At 41.0% G+C, this 15,324-nt stretch overlaps 1 protein-coding gene across 1 annotated transcript in view; it reads right to left on the reverse strand.

Moving 5' to 3' along the window:
• Positions 1 to 14,116, reverse strand: part of kif3ca (kinesin family member 3Ca) — a 28,848-nt gene extending 14,732 nt beyond the window's left edge. The window contains exon 1 of the mRNA XM_005737249.1: positions 12,160 to 14,116. Coding sequence (XP_005737306.1) covers positions 12,160 to 13,569 — 1,410 coding nt within the window. The 5' untranslated portion in view covers positions 13,570 to 14,116. The remainder of the gene's footprint in view (positions 1 to 12,159) is intronic.
• Between the last annotated feature and the right edge of the window lie 1,208 nt (positions 14,117 to 15,324).

The following is a 15,324-nucleotide window of genomic DNA, read 5'->3' on the forward strand; positions in this document are numbered from 1 at the left end:
CACACACACACACACACACACACACACACACACACACACAGACAGAGGCCTCTGTAAGTCTGTTCAGGCCTTTCCTCTAATTTAACAGGAAGGCAGCTATGCAAACAGGATACGCCATTATTCTATCCATAAAGCTGCATGTGTGGTATCTGTGTGTGTGTGTGTTTGTGCGCATGTTTGTAAAATAAATTTTTGATCCCTAAACGGATACTGTGGAAAGCTGATATGCACATACAGTGTGTGCATGCACATGTATGTGTGTATCTATAGTTCCCATGAGGTAGCTGGTATTGTTGGTGACCACGCGCTCTGATTGGCTGAACTTCAGCTGGCAGGTAGGAGGACCAAACTTAATGCACATCAATTTCCTGTGATAACAAAGAACAGAGTAGAAAGCTGCAGTGGGATAAATTAGTTCACGCTTATGCGAAATGAGCTACAAAGTATAAGCACGAGGTACGAGTTTCAGTTATTACCCTGCTCCAGGCTAGGTTGTCCTCCACTGTTTCTCACAATGCCTGACGATGCAAAGTCTATTTTAAGTTTCCTACAAAAGGGATCAAAAGATCAAGAGTGCCAACAGAGAAAGAGCCCAGTGTTTCCCAACACAGACTTTATCTGGGCATCTTGCCATGGACAAGTTTTTATTCTTAGATTCCACTTGGTGGATTCACACTCTTGAGATCAGACTGTGCTAATAAAATGTTCTGTTAACACAAGCGAAAATTGCAGTTTGCTCTAAATTTGCAGTTACTGGTGGTGATTTCTTTAATTTCACACATTTACAATGGAGATGTGTGAAATTGTCCAATTTGCAGCGCTGCTTTTCAGAGAAAGCAGCATGCATAAAATTACCAGCTGTGCTAGCAGATGAGACAGTCTGCAATAATCACTGCTGTATTAACTTGCTCTGAGGTCTAATCCATCAAAGGGGGAGGTCTGAAACTTACCTTACTGCATGTGTGTTGAGGAAATAAAATATATTTATTTATAGGGGGAAAAGGAAAGTTTTTGATGAATGTTAGTTTGAAGGTTACTTTGAACATCACATATTGTGAAAGGATGGTTTCATGGGTTAGGATTTTAGTAGGTTTTTTCAGGGGCAAAAGGAGTTTTACAGGGAAGATGAGGCTATAGAAAGAACCTAAAGAGAAGGAAAGATTTAACTGAGGCTCAAAGTTCACAAGACTTGCAAAACCTTAAATTTCCAATTTGAAGCAAGAAGAAAAAAATATAAACATGAGAGAATCGTGACTCGAGAAGAGCAGCTTAAATGGGGTGAAACAACAGACAGTATAAAAGGCGGCTGTAGCTTCCTGGTCTGAAAAGTGACCTTCAAGATGGTGATGATGGAAGAATCATCTTCAGCCTTGAAAACAGAACAAACAAATGGTGGCATCAAGGTCTATCTGTAATGCTATCTACAGGCGAGACTGCTTCTTCTGAAGATGAAACAACCTGAACTTTTTTTTTAAACATCAATTTAAAGCTGGTTCAGGTAGATTTAATATATTTCAAAAACTAACAGAAACATGAAACCAGAAGGGCAGAAAAAATTACGAGAGCACCGATGAAAGAGGAGAGACTCTGCAGTTTTGACCCAGAAAACTGGATCTAAGAATAGTCCACATGAGGGTCGATCACAGCAGCCTCCTGAAGAGAAGCTGCTGCATGATGCCATGAAGCTCTCGACAGCAGCTCACTGTTTCATAACAGCATGAATCCAAAGCTGCACTCTGCTTAGGCAGGTAAAAAAATATCAGAGTAATGTGAACCTAACTGGAGGTAAAGGGAGAGAAAACAGCCACTTTATTAGACACATTATGACAGACAAATGTTAGAGGGAAAGGTGATGTATGATAAGAGGACTCAATGAGCGCCTAAGGTCCTGTCCTAGAGACCAGTCTGCAACCAGACTGCATCCTGAACACTTTTATTCCTCATTTTTAATAACATTACACACTGATGATATTTTCTTATTAATGCCAAGCGAGATAACATTAAACTCGAGGCATAAATGATACATTTAGTCATTTGCTATATTTGATATATAATCAAAATTCATTCAATCAAATATGCACATCTGGCTAATTGTTGTGACAAAGCAGCTTAGACACAGAAAGCGATGACTTCCTGTTAAAATGCTAAAGATGCAGCTGTGAGGCACAGGTGCCCGTTCACACTTCAGAGGCTGTTGTACCAATTAAAACAAGCCCGTAAAATGTGGGTGAATACTGTTATAAAAACCTTTCTAAGTTAATTTATTTTAAAGAATTTAAACAGTTTTGAAGTTGCCCTACTGGCTAAAAAACTAATTGGGTAACCAGGTCTCTTGGTTAAAGAATAAAGACTAAAAGAGAGGTAAATTAGTGAATGATAATCACATATATATCCAAAAAACACTAATGTAGCAGACACAGCTTCACCTTCACACCCAGCTCTTTACCAGGACAGCGTTAGCCCTGTGATAGAGTGGTGACCAGCCCAATGAAAACAACATGTCTAACTAGATCTGTAGGTTTGTGACTCTGGTCTGGACTTCAGTATTCAGGATTTTTGTGTAATATTCAAGAGCAAAGCTGCATTTGACTGCTTCTTGAATGAAGCTGAATGCTTTTAATTGGAAATCACTCTAGGAAACCTTCACAGGGGACCTTTACGCTTGCTTTTCTACCAGGACATGCAGATGACTTCTCAGAAAAGTCTCTATATAAAAGATACGCTAAGGCTGGTGACTCTCATCTTTTCATCTGCCTGTGGATGGGGTTACATGCACCTATTAGGGTAGCTTTATCCTCCCGCACAATGCGTGGCCTGAACACAAATCGTAAATGGACTTGTACTTACAGGGAGTGCAGAATTATTAGGCAAATGAGTATTTTGTCCACATCATCCTCTTCATGCATGTTGTCTTACTCCAAGCTGTACAGGCTCGAAAGCCTACTACCAATTAAGCATATTAGGTGATGTGCATCTCTGTAATGAGAAGGGGTGTGGTCTAATGACATCAACACCCTATATCAGGTGTGCATAATTATTAGGCAACGTCCTTTCCTTTGGCAAAATGGGTCAAAAGAAGGACTTGACAGGCTCAGAAAAGTCAAAAATAGTGAGATATCTTGCAGAGGGATGCAGTGTCTCAAAATTGCAAAGCTTCTGAAGCGTGATCATCGAACAATCAAGCGTTTCATTCAAAATAGTCAACAGGGTCGCAAGAAGCGTGTGGAAAAACCAAGGCGCAAAATAACTGCCCATGAACTGAGAAAAGTCAAGCGTGCAGCCGCCAAGATGCCACTTGCCACCAGTTTGGCCATATTTCAGAGCTGCAACATCACTGGAGTGCCCAAAAGCACAAGGTGTGCAATACTCAGAGACATGGCCAAGGTAAGAAAGGCTGAAAGACGACCACCACTGAACAAGACACACAAGCTGAAACGTCAAGACTGGGCCAAGAAATATCTCAAGACTGGTTTTTCTAAGGTTTTATGGACTGATGAAATGAGAGTGAGTCTTGATGGGCCAGATGGATGGGCCCGTGGCTGGATTGGTAAAGGGCAGAGAGCTCCAGTCCGACTCAGACGCCAGCAAGGTGGAGGTGGAGTACTGGTTTGGGCTGGTATCATCAAAGATGAGCTTGTGGGGCCTTTTCGGGTTGAGGATGGAGTCAAGCTCAACTCCCAGTCCTACTGCCAGTTTCTGGAAGACACCTTCTTCAAGCAGTGGTACAGGAAGAAGTCTGCATCCTTCAAGAAAAACATGATTTTCATGCAGGACAATGCTCCATCACACGCGTCCAAGTACTCCACAGCGTGGCTGGCAAGAAAGGGTATAAAAGAAGAAAAACTAATGACATGGCCACCTTGTTCACCTGATCTGAACCCCATTGAGAACCTGTGGTCCATCATCAAATGTGAGATTTACAAGGAGGGAAAACAGTACACCTCTCTGAACAGTGTCTGGGAGGCTGTGGTTGCTGCTGCACGCAATGTTGATGGTGAACAGATCAAAACACTGACAGAACCCATGGATGGCAGGCTTTTGAGTGTCCTTGCAAAGAAAGGTGGCTATATTGGTCGCTGATTTGTTTTTGTTTTGTTTTTGAATGTCAGAAATGTATATTTGTGAATGTGGAGATGTTATATTGGTTTTACTGGTAAAAATAAATAATTGAAATGGGTATATATTTGTTTTTTGTTAAGTTGCCTAATAATTATGCACAGTAATAGTCACCTGCACACACAGATATCCCCCTAAAATAGCTAAAACTAAAAACAAACTAAAAACTACTTCCACAAACATTCAGCTTTGATATTAATGAGTTTTTTGGGTTCATTGAGAACATGGTTGTTGTTCAATAATAAAATTATTCCTCAAAAATACAACTTGCCTAATAATTCTGCACTCCCTGTATACTGTGCTTTTCTACGCTGTTTGAGGACTCAAAACACTTTCTTACTAACAGCATAATTCACCCAAGTTAAAAAAATTCACACAGTCACATTCCATTGCAGGGCAGCTGGGGGTTCTTGCCCCGATACTACAATCAACCCCCCAAAAAATCCTTTAGTGTTGAGAGTGAAGCAAAGAAGACAAGAAGTTTGTTACTTCCAGCATAAAGAGAAAGGTCGGCTATCATAGGCGAGTTTAGACTCTTTTTGGGAGTGCTCAAGCGCCTTTTTTCCCTTTTTTTTTTCTATTTATGCCTGTTGTTCTTCTAACTAATTGTTGTTTAGTCTCACTGTGCACACCCAGACACACAGCAGAGTCGCTCACCGATGGTGGAAAAACGTTCAGCAAAGAAGATAATCTAGCATCACCACAAATGCAGAGTTAACCTCTAATTTAAAATGAAACCAACAGACTCCTTCTGTTTTCTCGTTTAAGATGATGAACTATTACTTCTGCCTACATGCATTTCAAAGAGTGAAGAAGTGCGAGGATTAATGGGTAAATTGCCTGGACTGTCAAGCCATTCGATGATCACTCTGATCATCGTTTGTAGTGGAGAGCCGAGTCCATCAAAACAACCCTAGCAGACTGGTTATAAAGCATGAAGATGAGTGCTAACTGGCTGATGCTAGCCAGGTCCACAGTAAATCATACCCTTTTCTTACTCTTCTTTTTGACTCTAATGATGATCATAATTTACCAAAATAAGTCTTAAATAAGCGATTTGGACCTTAAACTGCTCCTGAGAATGTTTACTGAGGTCATAAATCAAGGGAGCAGTAGGATCATATTTTTAAAGATTTCTATTCCGCTACAAGTTTTTCAGAAAAAAGAGGAGTCGCCTCCTGCTGGCCAGTCGAAAGAATGGAAGTTTGATGTCCTACCACATTTGGACAAAAGCTACATTTATCTTTATTATAAGCTTATATACAGCTTGCCCATAATTAAACCATGACTGAATAATGAAGTGAAAATAAAATAGATTTATAGACCATTTCTTCCTGATTTCTCGTGGTTTTGACAGATCATAAAGTTGAATTTTTTTCACGTGCCTTTGGCGAGTCTGTCAGTTCAGTCCCACCTCAGCTTTTCTCCCAGCAGAAGAGGAAAATGGTGAAAACAAGAGCATGACGTGGACACACATCCTCATATCATGACCTGCAGACCTAACAGGATGTCACACATTAAATATGACCACGTAAATTAAACCTGGCAGCACCTCCAGCAGGGCACAAAACAGCGCTACAACAGTTGCACCAACGTCACAGCACAATCCACAGATGGAGCGCTGTATCTTGGAGGCCAGTTAGCTAACAGCACCCTGCAGAAGCACCAGCTGACCCAACACAAGGCTGGTTTCTGACCTACTTCTTTTTGTTGTGTGTGTTTTAACTGGGCGGACGAGAGTGTGCGAGGGAGACAGAGACACAAGCAGAGAGGGACTCTATTGCATTACCATCTCATTTTATCTATAATTGGCTATTCAAGAGCACATTTCCACTGCTCCATCTCTAGTCTGTTGCCTTTTCTCTCTGTCTCTCTGCCTAGTAACCTGTCTCTCATTGAAACGGAGAGCAGAAGGAAAAAAAGAACACTTCAGGCAACCTTCTGCGATTGGCAGGTTAATGTCAGCCTCAGCCAATAAAAAGGAAGCTGGGCCAGGGTACTTAGGTGGGTAAGGAGCAAGGGGATCATATAAACAAATGCATGATAAATTCTAGTTTCTACAAAATTTAGAGCAACACAAACATTTGCTATTTATATTTTTTATGATTTGATTTTATTTGTTTTTATTATTTTAATGAGACTAAATTAGATAAAGAGGTCAACATCATCTATATTTTATCTATGATAGGGAACATTAGAGTTGTGCTCTTGTGCAAATAATACAAAGACTGCTCTGTCTGATGTAGCTACTGGAAACAATAACCATAAACACAACAAACACCACCATATTTATTCTCTATAATAACATCCACTCAGCTGCTTTACAGCTGAAAGAGCTGGTTATTGTCAGTGCCGAATAATCTGGGGAACAGTTTCACTAATTAAATCCTTGAAAAAGATGTCAAACTAAAACCCAGATATATTTAATGTAGTGTAATAAATTAAAGCGTAAGGAGGGATTATGTAATGTTTTAAAAACTACTGATGAATCATTATCTATTCTTGTTAGTTAAGTGAGTGTTTATCCTTTATATGGTTTAAAGGGATATCTTTCCTTAAGTGTGGAGGAACCCCCGGGGAGACCGAGGACAAACTGGGGAGATTACATCTCTCGGCTCGGCTGACCTGCGAACGCCTCAGCCTCAGCCTCAGCTGGAGAAAATGGATCCACGGATCTTTCCTTGAATCATGACAGATTTTTGTGTTATTGTGGATATTTTCACATTGGCACATTGTGCAATCTGCTCGTGTTTATAGAGACTGTTCAGACCTGATGTCGCAAAAGTCATGCCTTTGGATGAAAATTAACAGGAGTAGCAATAAAAAGCCCATCTGTGGTGTATATTAATGAACTTTAAATTATTGTTTTTTGACCATGCATGAGACATCTGCAAGGGCTGAACTACATCATAAATTAATGTAACCTCATGAGCTCCCAAGCTCAGCGCAGAGAAAAGATTAGACTAACTAGTGGTGTAAAGTCACATAATTTAATTTACTTTTAAATTGAGTCATGAACTGATGGCGTAAAACTTGTCAACAGTGTTCATGTTTCTGCTCATGGTATTAACAAAACCATGTGACCGAGTGGAGCGGTGTCGTTTATATGTTTTTTTGTTTTTTACTATTTTTGGACAACAATGGAGCTCTTTTTTCAGGTTTTATCTACCGCCACAGTTATCTGTTAGATTTTACCATTCGTTGGAGCAAACAAATTAACCTTCATCTTGTTTGCTGTGGGGTATATCAGGTTTCCTTCTTTCTGATGCATCAAAGGCAGGAAATACTTCTTACCCTTAATCATCTTCCTCCCCGAGGGGAGTTTCTCAGTCTCATCACTCGGCAACCACCCAGTCACCATCAAGCATACAGAAAGAGCCAATGACAATCTAAACTGTGTACACAGACAGAAAATTTCATACAATTTAGCACTAAACAGATTTCATCTCATGGCTGTTTGGAGAACAACAAGGAGAAATATGAGAAGCCTCATGCGGAGATTCAAATGAAAGTGCTGTGATCAGCAGACAAATATACATTTGGCTATGTCTCGTGGGACTTCCTACACCTCAGACCTTCAATCACAAACTGCCAAACAGTAGAAACGAGGCAAAAATGAGCATGTTTACTCTGCTCGTAAAAGTGGAGTATAAGCACTCTGGCTGTTTCAAGGATTTTTCGTTTTGAGCTTGTGCAGCTGAGTCCATGAAATAAAACTCTGGAAATACATTCTGCTTCAAATTTGCATAAGTGCTGAGATGTTTTCCACATGAAAAAACATTAAAAGATTTCATTAGCAACTCAACAAGATGAAATCTTGGGCTGTATGGATAGGATAATTTATATTAGAACACATTTACACCGTTTCCTTTTTGCTAGCTGTCTTTTGGGCTTGATGTGCAATAATTTGAGTCACTAAACTGCACATCTTGACTGTTTTTGTGCTGTTGGTGCTTTTCATTGCATTGCAATGGATTTACAATAATATGGCTAATTAAGCTAGCCCCACCCTCTTATCCAAGAATGGTTTCACTCCAAAAACTCAGATGGAAATGGCCATAATGTACAGTGATCCTGAGCAACAATAACAGATAATAACGGGACGGAACAGCTGTGGAAGTGACAGAAGCCAAAACATGTGAAGGAATGCACTGAGATGCCTAAAAGAAGCAGACGATCTGTGTTGTGAGGGCAGGGGTGCCTCCAGAATGTTTTCATAGGGGTGGCTATATAGAGGGCACTAAAATGTTGGGGTGTGCTAACAACCTTCTGTCTGTGCGTGTGAGTGCACTTGCATATCTTCTGTATATAGTCTATGGTTTACTGGACAATAATACAAACCCTTTGGTTCAAAAAAATCTTTCACTCAATAAGATTTTCTTTAATTTAACAGCCACCACTGCACGACGATGTTCGGCAGCAACTATTCAAAATTATTGTTTGCCTGTATTCCAATATATTAGCAACTTTTTATGTTTTTTATGTGATTTTGAGTCATGTTTGCAACAATATGGCTATTGGGTTGTCATATATTGACTTTAGCTGCTTTGCCTACATGGAAGAAATCCACATATAGGTAAAATGGATCAATTTGTCCATGCACATCAGTTTTGTTTGGATTCTTGGGGATAATTATAACCTTTGTAAATCTGTAAAAACCCTTTCTTTCTCTGTTATTACACTTCTCCAATTGCTGCTACCGCTCTTACTGCTCTCTTTCCGCCTACACTGAATATTTTTTAACCCACTGCTGAATGCATCAAGTTAACACCCCTGCTGTGAGAGCTTTTAGAGGATCGCTTGTAGGCTGAGAGAAAGTGGAAACATCAAAAATTCAAACTACACCATTAATATTACTCCTAGAATACACAGAATCTCACAAACTGATAACAGTCGAGAAAGGTTTTTCCTTCAAATGCAAACCTACATCATACTGCCCTTCTATTGCTCGCCTAGAAGAAACACTGAAAATGTCTCTGCCCTCCTCTCGTCTCCTCACTCCATGCCCTCGGGCTGATCAGTAAGCTGATCTGGCAGTGTCTCGTGTTGGATGGTCGAGAGACTGCAGCTAAAGTATTATAGAGCGAGTCATTCAGTCATTCTGCACGAGTGACTTATTGACTGGATATGCCCATGAATCAGAGCAACTAATTAATGCAGCTCTGACTCAGTCTTGATTGCAGGCTGTGTGATGGTGTGTGTGATTATAGCAAAGAGAGAGCTGACATTTTAAGCTTCAGTGGCTCCAGTGCCTGTCGGCACATATGAGAGACATCAGACCAAACTGTGGATACAGGGCGCTATGTGGGAAAACACATCTATGCACAGCTATTAATAGTCCTAAATGAAGATTTAAAGAGATCTGACTGGTTTAATAAGTGTAATCTGAGAAGGAAAAGACTATAGTAACAGCAGCTATAGCTATAGGAGTCTAATCAGCAATATCAGAGCAAATATTTGTAGAAATGTTTGTATTTCGGTGAAACCATCATACTGGCACATTCTAAATACAGACTGCAGAGTATGAGTACACTAATCTGTGTCTTTGAAGGTCACATTGAGGCGTTAACAAGCTGACTGTGTACTCAGACTACAAAACAGCTTTTACAATGCAGCATACAGAGCAGCAGAGTCCTAGCAGCTCAGTCTCATCACAAAAATTGAAATAATCACAAAAAAAACCTCCAACCCGTTTGTATCTGTGCACTGACAGACAATCTGACAGACATTCATTTTTTTGTGACAGTCAGCACTATTTTGAAAGTGTTCATCCATCAGTCTTCTTAACCACCAATCCAACTCAGGGTCATGAAAGGGCCTATTCGAGCTGTCATTGACAGGAAGGCAGCGGGGTACAGTGCTAAGACAGACAGACAACCAGTCACACTCACAACCACCAGTTAACTAAACATGTGTCTTTTGACTGTGGGAGGAAGCAGGAGTACCTGTTTCTGTGTGCAGCACATGTGTTGACACATTAGAGGGTATGCATCACCATTGCAACCGAAAAAATGTAGCTTTGAAAGAGGGTAACAACTGTATTTAAACCCAAACCATGATTGTTTTCTAAACCCAAAACAGTATTTTTATTGCCTAACCAAACTGTAGTCTGCAGTGTATGAGCAGTGAAATGATTCACCACAATACCAACCCTTCCGCATCCAAACCTTTAGCCTTTTAAAAGTATAAAATATTAATTTTAATGACTATTTCATAAACTGCTGTGAGACTGCGCTGGTTCTATACATTGTTCTAAGCAATCAGATTAGCAGTAAACGTTTAAAACAAACCTGAGGATAATAAACACAAACTATGGAAGAGTACAGCAATACAGGAAGCTGATAGTGCAGCAATTAAACAGACTGGGCTTAATTAGGTCCTTTAATTACAAAAAAAATAAATACAATGACAAATTCATTTGATATTCATGTTTTTATATATTACTCAGTTAATCTAATTTAACTCTAATAGAACGCTCAAACCAAAAGCAGTAGTACTGACGACATTTGTAGAAGAAGAGATGGCCTTCCTGATGCAACGCCAAAGGGAACTGGATCCTTCGCTTGTTAGGCAAAGGTGTAAAATGCTACACTACAGAATCAGAACCAGAATCAGAATATTTTATTGATCCCTAGGGGAAATTTTGTACTACACTAAATGATGTACTATGTACTGAATTATATACTATGCTACAGGGCCACTAATAAGAACGGTTAGCAAAGGGGTGTAAAACTCCAGGCCTCGAGAGCCGGCGTTTTAGATCTCACCCTGGGTCAACACACCTGAATCAAATGATTAGTTCATTACCAGACCTTGGAGAACTTAAAGACATGTTGAGGAGGTCATTTAGCCATTTGAATCAGCTGTGTTGGATCAAGGACACATCTAAAACCTGCAGGACACCGGCCCTCAAGGCCAGGAGTTCGACACTTGTGGGTTAGCACATTTACTCCGGTTCTAACTCTGAAGCACAGCTGCAGATGGATGTTTGTTTGGTTAAAACTTTCGGATTAAATTTTAGTGTATGTTAAGGTCAGAGTTTGGCCTTGTGTTATGATATTTGGGATTAGAGTAAGGGTCAAAGGAGACGTGGGCAAAATACGACCCTCAGTCCGAATCAGCCCACGGACCATCTCAATCCAACAACCACAGAGAAAAATCAATCAAATCCAACACTGTGTTAATGAATCTCAAGAAGTGTGTCTCCAGCGAGTCTTTGGATATTCAGGCTTGTAAAACAATCTGTCATGTCCATCAAATTTACCGATTACCACACTTCAGCACCATGTGTGTCATGTTTGACTTTAGATGTCCTTTTTCTGAGAGAAAACGTCAAACCTAAAATAAGCGGATTATTTTCTTCTATTTTAAAACAAAAATTTAGATGACATTCAAAAAGAGGGGTTAACATTTATTCAAATAAATCGTAAAACTGTTAAATCATCGATCAATGCATTTTCTTAACCGCTTATCCACTTAAGAGTCACGGGGACACTGGAGCCTAGCCCAGCTGTTATTGAGGCATACACCCTGGGCAAGTCGCCAGTATACTCTCAGAAATCATCACTGTGCAATATCAAAGAGCTTCTGCTAACATTATCAGGGAGAAAAGATCAATTACATGTATATTTGAACAAAATAGATCTTAAAGTCCAAAATAAATGAATAGAAAGTGTTTTATTAAACGTCTTTTTTGTGATTTGTAATTCTTTAACCACTAACTTTTCCAATAAATTTGTTGTATTTCTATTACTTTTTATTTAATTTAATGCAGAGAATTTCTGCACCAATACAATGCGTAGCACCATCTAACATCATCTGTGGACTTTTGGCATCTCTCCACACTTTCACCATTTGTTTCTAGTTTTTGTTTTCACTGTTTTATCTCCTGCTCTGTTCCTTTATGGCCTCAGAATTTACTATTCGATTTGTCTTTTGTGTGTGTTTGTCTGGAATGAATAAAACAAGAAAGAAAGCAAATAAGGAACAAAGAAAGACAGGAAGAATTTAACAAAAAGAAGCAAACCACCTGGCTGGACTCACCTTGTACTTGGCGGTCAGCTGTTCTGTGGCTTCCTGCTCCTTCCTCAGATCCACCATCATCCTCTCTTTCTCTCCCAGCAGTTTCTGCTTCTCGTCAGGAATCAAGTCCTGGTCTCCTCTAATGGCCTCCTTCTCCCTCTCTAGCCGCTGCTCCTCCAGCTTCATGTAGTCCTCTCCCTCCTTCTCGACCTCTTCGTCCTCTTCAGCCTCAATCTCTTTCTCCTGGTCTCCGTCCCAGCTCTCGTCCTCCACCTGCTCACTCTTCTGTTTGCTCCTCCACTTCCTGTGGTTGAGCTGGGCCCTGAGGCGAGCAATCTCTCTCTGGAACTCCCGCAACAGAGCATCCTTGGGGTCCTCGTTGACTCTGGGCTGGTTCTGGATGTTCTTGGCCCGGTTGGCGTACCGAAGGGTTGTGAGAGTCTCGTCGTAGTGCTGAGGGGCCGGGCCAAGTGTGGCAACCATAACAGTCTTAGCATTCCCGCCCAAAGAGTCCTGTAACAGCCGGGTAAGCTTGGAGTCCCGGTACGGCACATGTCCGCTGCGCCCATCTGCCAAAGCGGAGATAACATTTCCCAGTGCTGACAGGGAAAGGTTGATCTTGGCGGCCTCTTTCAGGCGCTCGCCCTGGACACCGGTCTTGGCCTGCCGCTCGCTGCCAGCCAGGTCCACCAAGTTAAGGCGTCCAACCCGTATATGTTTCCTCCCATCTGGCCCAGGCTGACTGCACTCCACAGTGATCAAAAACAAAGCGTGGGACCTGGACGAATGTTCATTCATGTCTGTTGCCCCAACCGCCCTCGCCTGATTGCCCACATTCATCACCTCCTCGATCTCCTTGATGCTCTTGCAGACACAGGATGTGAGATCTTGAACATACACACCAGTGTCTGGATTTTCTCGGAGCTCCAGGGCTCTAGCATTGCCATGATTGGGGTCAAGAAGATCCCGAACCTCCTCTCGGTAGATCTCGAGGTAGGACGCCCGCACTAGGTATTGCTTGTCAGATTGGGAGCGGGAGATGTGTGTGAAGATATGGTCAAAGGCATTGGGAATCACACCTCGTCTCTCTGGGTCCAGCCACGCTCCCTGCATGGTGTATGTCTTCCCAGTTCCTGTCTGCCCATAGGCAAATATGGTGCCATTAAACCCTCCCAGCACTGAATCTATCAGCGGCCGCACGCTCTCGTCATACAGCTCTCGCTGTTTGGAGTTTGCATCATACACTGCATCAAATGTGAATGTTTTCTGGGGCTCGCTTGGTGGTGCACGAGGGTTTCTGAGGATTACCTGTCCCAGCCGTAGGTCCATCTGCACTATTCCCCCTGCAGGCCCATTGGACTCCTCTTTCCGGCTCAAAGGGCGGCATCGAACTACCACCTTCACTGACTCACTGCTCTTGTTCTTTGACATGACTGGCTTCTGTTACTCGTTGCAAACAACAAAAAAGGAAAATGTGTATTATCTAAGTCCACAAAGCCCTCTGAAGTCCTTAATGAGCATATATCCCGTCTGTTAACTGCATGTGTTTCTTTAAATCATTCATTTAAAAAAAAATCATTATGGCTTCTTGGTCATATCACAATGGAAAACAGCCACAGTGCCAAATAGCATAGACACAGATATTTACCAATACAGATGATGAATTGCCACTGTGTGTAACAGCCAGTTTCCTTGGCTTATTGTGCGTGAATGAGCCTATAAGCAGACGGACGACCAGCACCTCTCACGCTTTGGATCGACGCTCCATTGCAGTCCGATGAAAAAAGAAAAGATCCAACAACGCCGGTAATGACACAAATCAGTTCAGACATCACACGCATATCGTCCTCGGCGTGCAGCTCCGCCGCAGACCGCTGTCCGCATCCTCCCGTACTCCGCGCAGAGATGCTCCGAGGTGGATTTGCAGCTCTCGGTCCGTCCGGAGAGACAGAGCTTCCTTCTTGCACACCCCCCTCACCCTCCCTCAACCCCACATACACAGTCATTCAACCATCACCACACCCCACATCACTGCGGACTGGAACAAAGAATCATGGGAAATCGAGTTTTGCCTCGCCAAAGACTCGATTCTTGTCCAAGGCTGCCACCAACTCGTTAAATGGTCACGGATGGTTTGTACAGCTGGATGTCCCCATAATTTGAAACATTTTCTTAAAATTATAGTTCATATGTATTATTATAGCCTCACACCGACATTTAGCCCACACAGCTTCCCATTTAAGTGCATTAAGCTTGGGAAAATTTATACATAACCCTCTCATTACACACTGGATGTTGTCATAAAGAAAAGTTCATCTAGCTGTTTATTTTCGAACTATAAAAAAAAACAAATAAACATGGGATCTCCTCTAAAATTAAAATAAAGCTTTGGCCCTTGAAGAGTTCTTGGGTACCCAGCAGGAGTCTGTATTTACTGGTTCACTGAAGGGTCAGCTGGGTTATTTCCTGCTTTTGTGTATTTGTGTAATTACCTCAATTACCTCTATTCTCACAATAATAGAGACTGAAAATATTCAAGAAGCCATACTGTCACTACATAAAAACACAATAAAAAGGTGATGTGATCAAACAGGACTGGCGCTGGATACTTTATTGGAAATAGATTTGTTGCAAGAAAAATACAGAGAATATTATTGTAGTTTATTTTTTGATTGATTGATTTTGCTCCAAAAGGAAAATAAAAGCACCATCCCTCCTCTAATGATCCATATATTGTCAAGTCAACACTGTGTGACAGACGCTTTTCTTAAAATCTGGCTTTTGTCCAGTGGTTTTAAAGAAAAACAATAGATGCATCTGTCAAGGGGATTATGCAGAATTTTTCAGAATGCAACATTAACTACAGCAAAGACACTGCAAAGGTCCACAGCTACAGTAAAGACAGTTTCAGTTTTCAGACAGTTTGATAGTGACATCATAAAAAAAATTAACTAAAGAATATAAAGAATTATGATCGAATCCTGTACAGTATCAATAAAAAATAATTAAAACAGGACCCATATGTGCAGAAATTATCTAAAAAAAAAAAAATAAAAAAATAATGTGCCAGAAAGGTGACTCTGCGCTGTGTAAGTATAGTCACTAGATCCTCGAGTTATGTCAAAGAAAAAATAATTCCCTTCTAATTTGGATGAATCCAGGAAGTATAACTCATATTTAATTGGC

Source organism: Pundamilia nyererei, unplaced genomic scaffold (genome assembly GCF_000239375.1).
Source record: "Pundamilia nyererei isolate P.nyererei 1_Seehausen unplaced genomic scaffold, PunNye1.0 scaffold00074, whole genome shotgun sequence".
Classification (NCBI taxonomy): Eukaryota; Metazoa; Chordata; class Actinopteri; order Cichliformes; family Cichlidae; genus Pundamilia; species Pundamilia nyererei.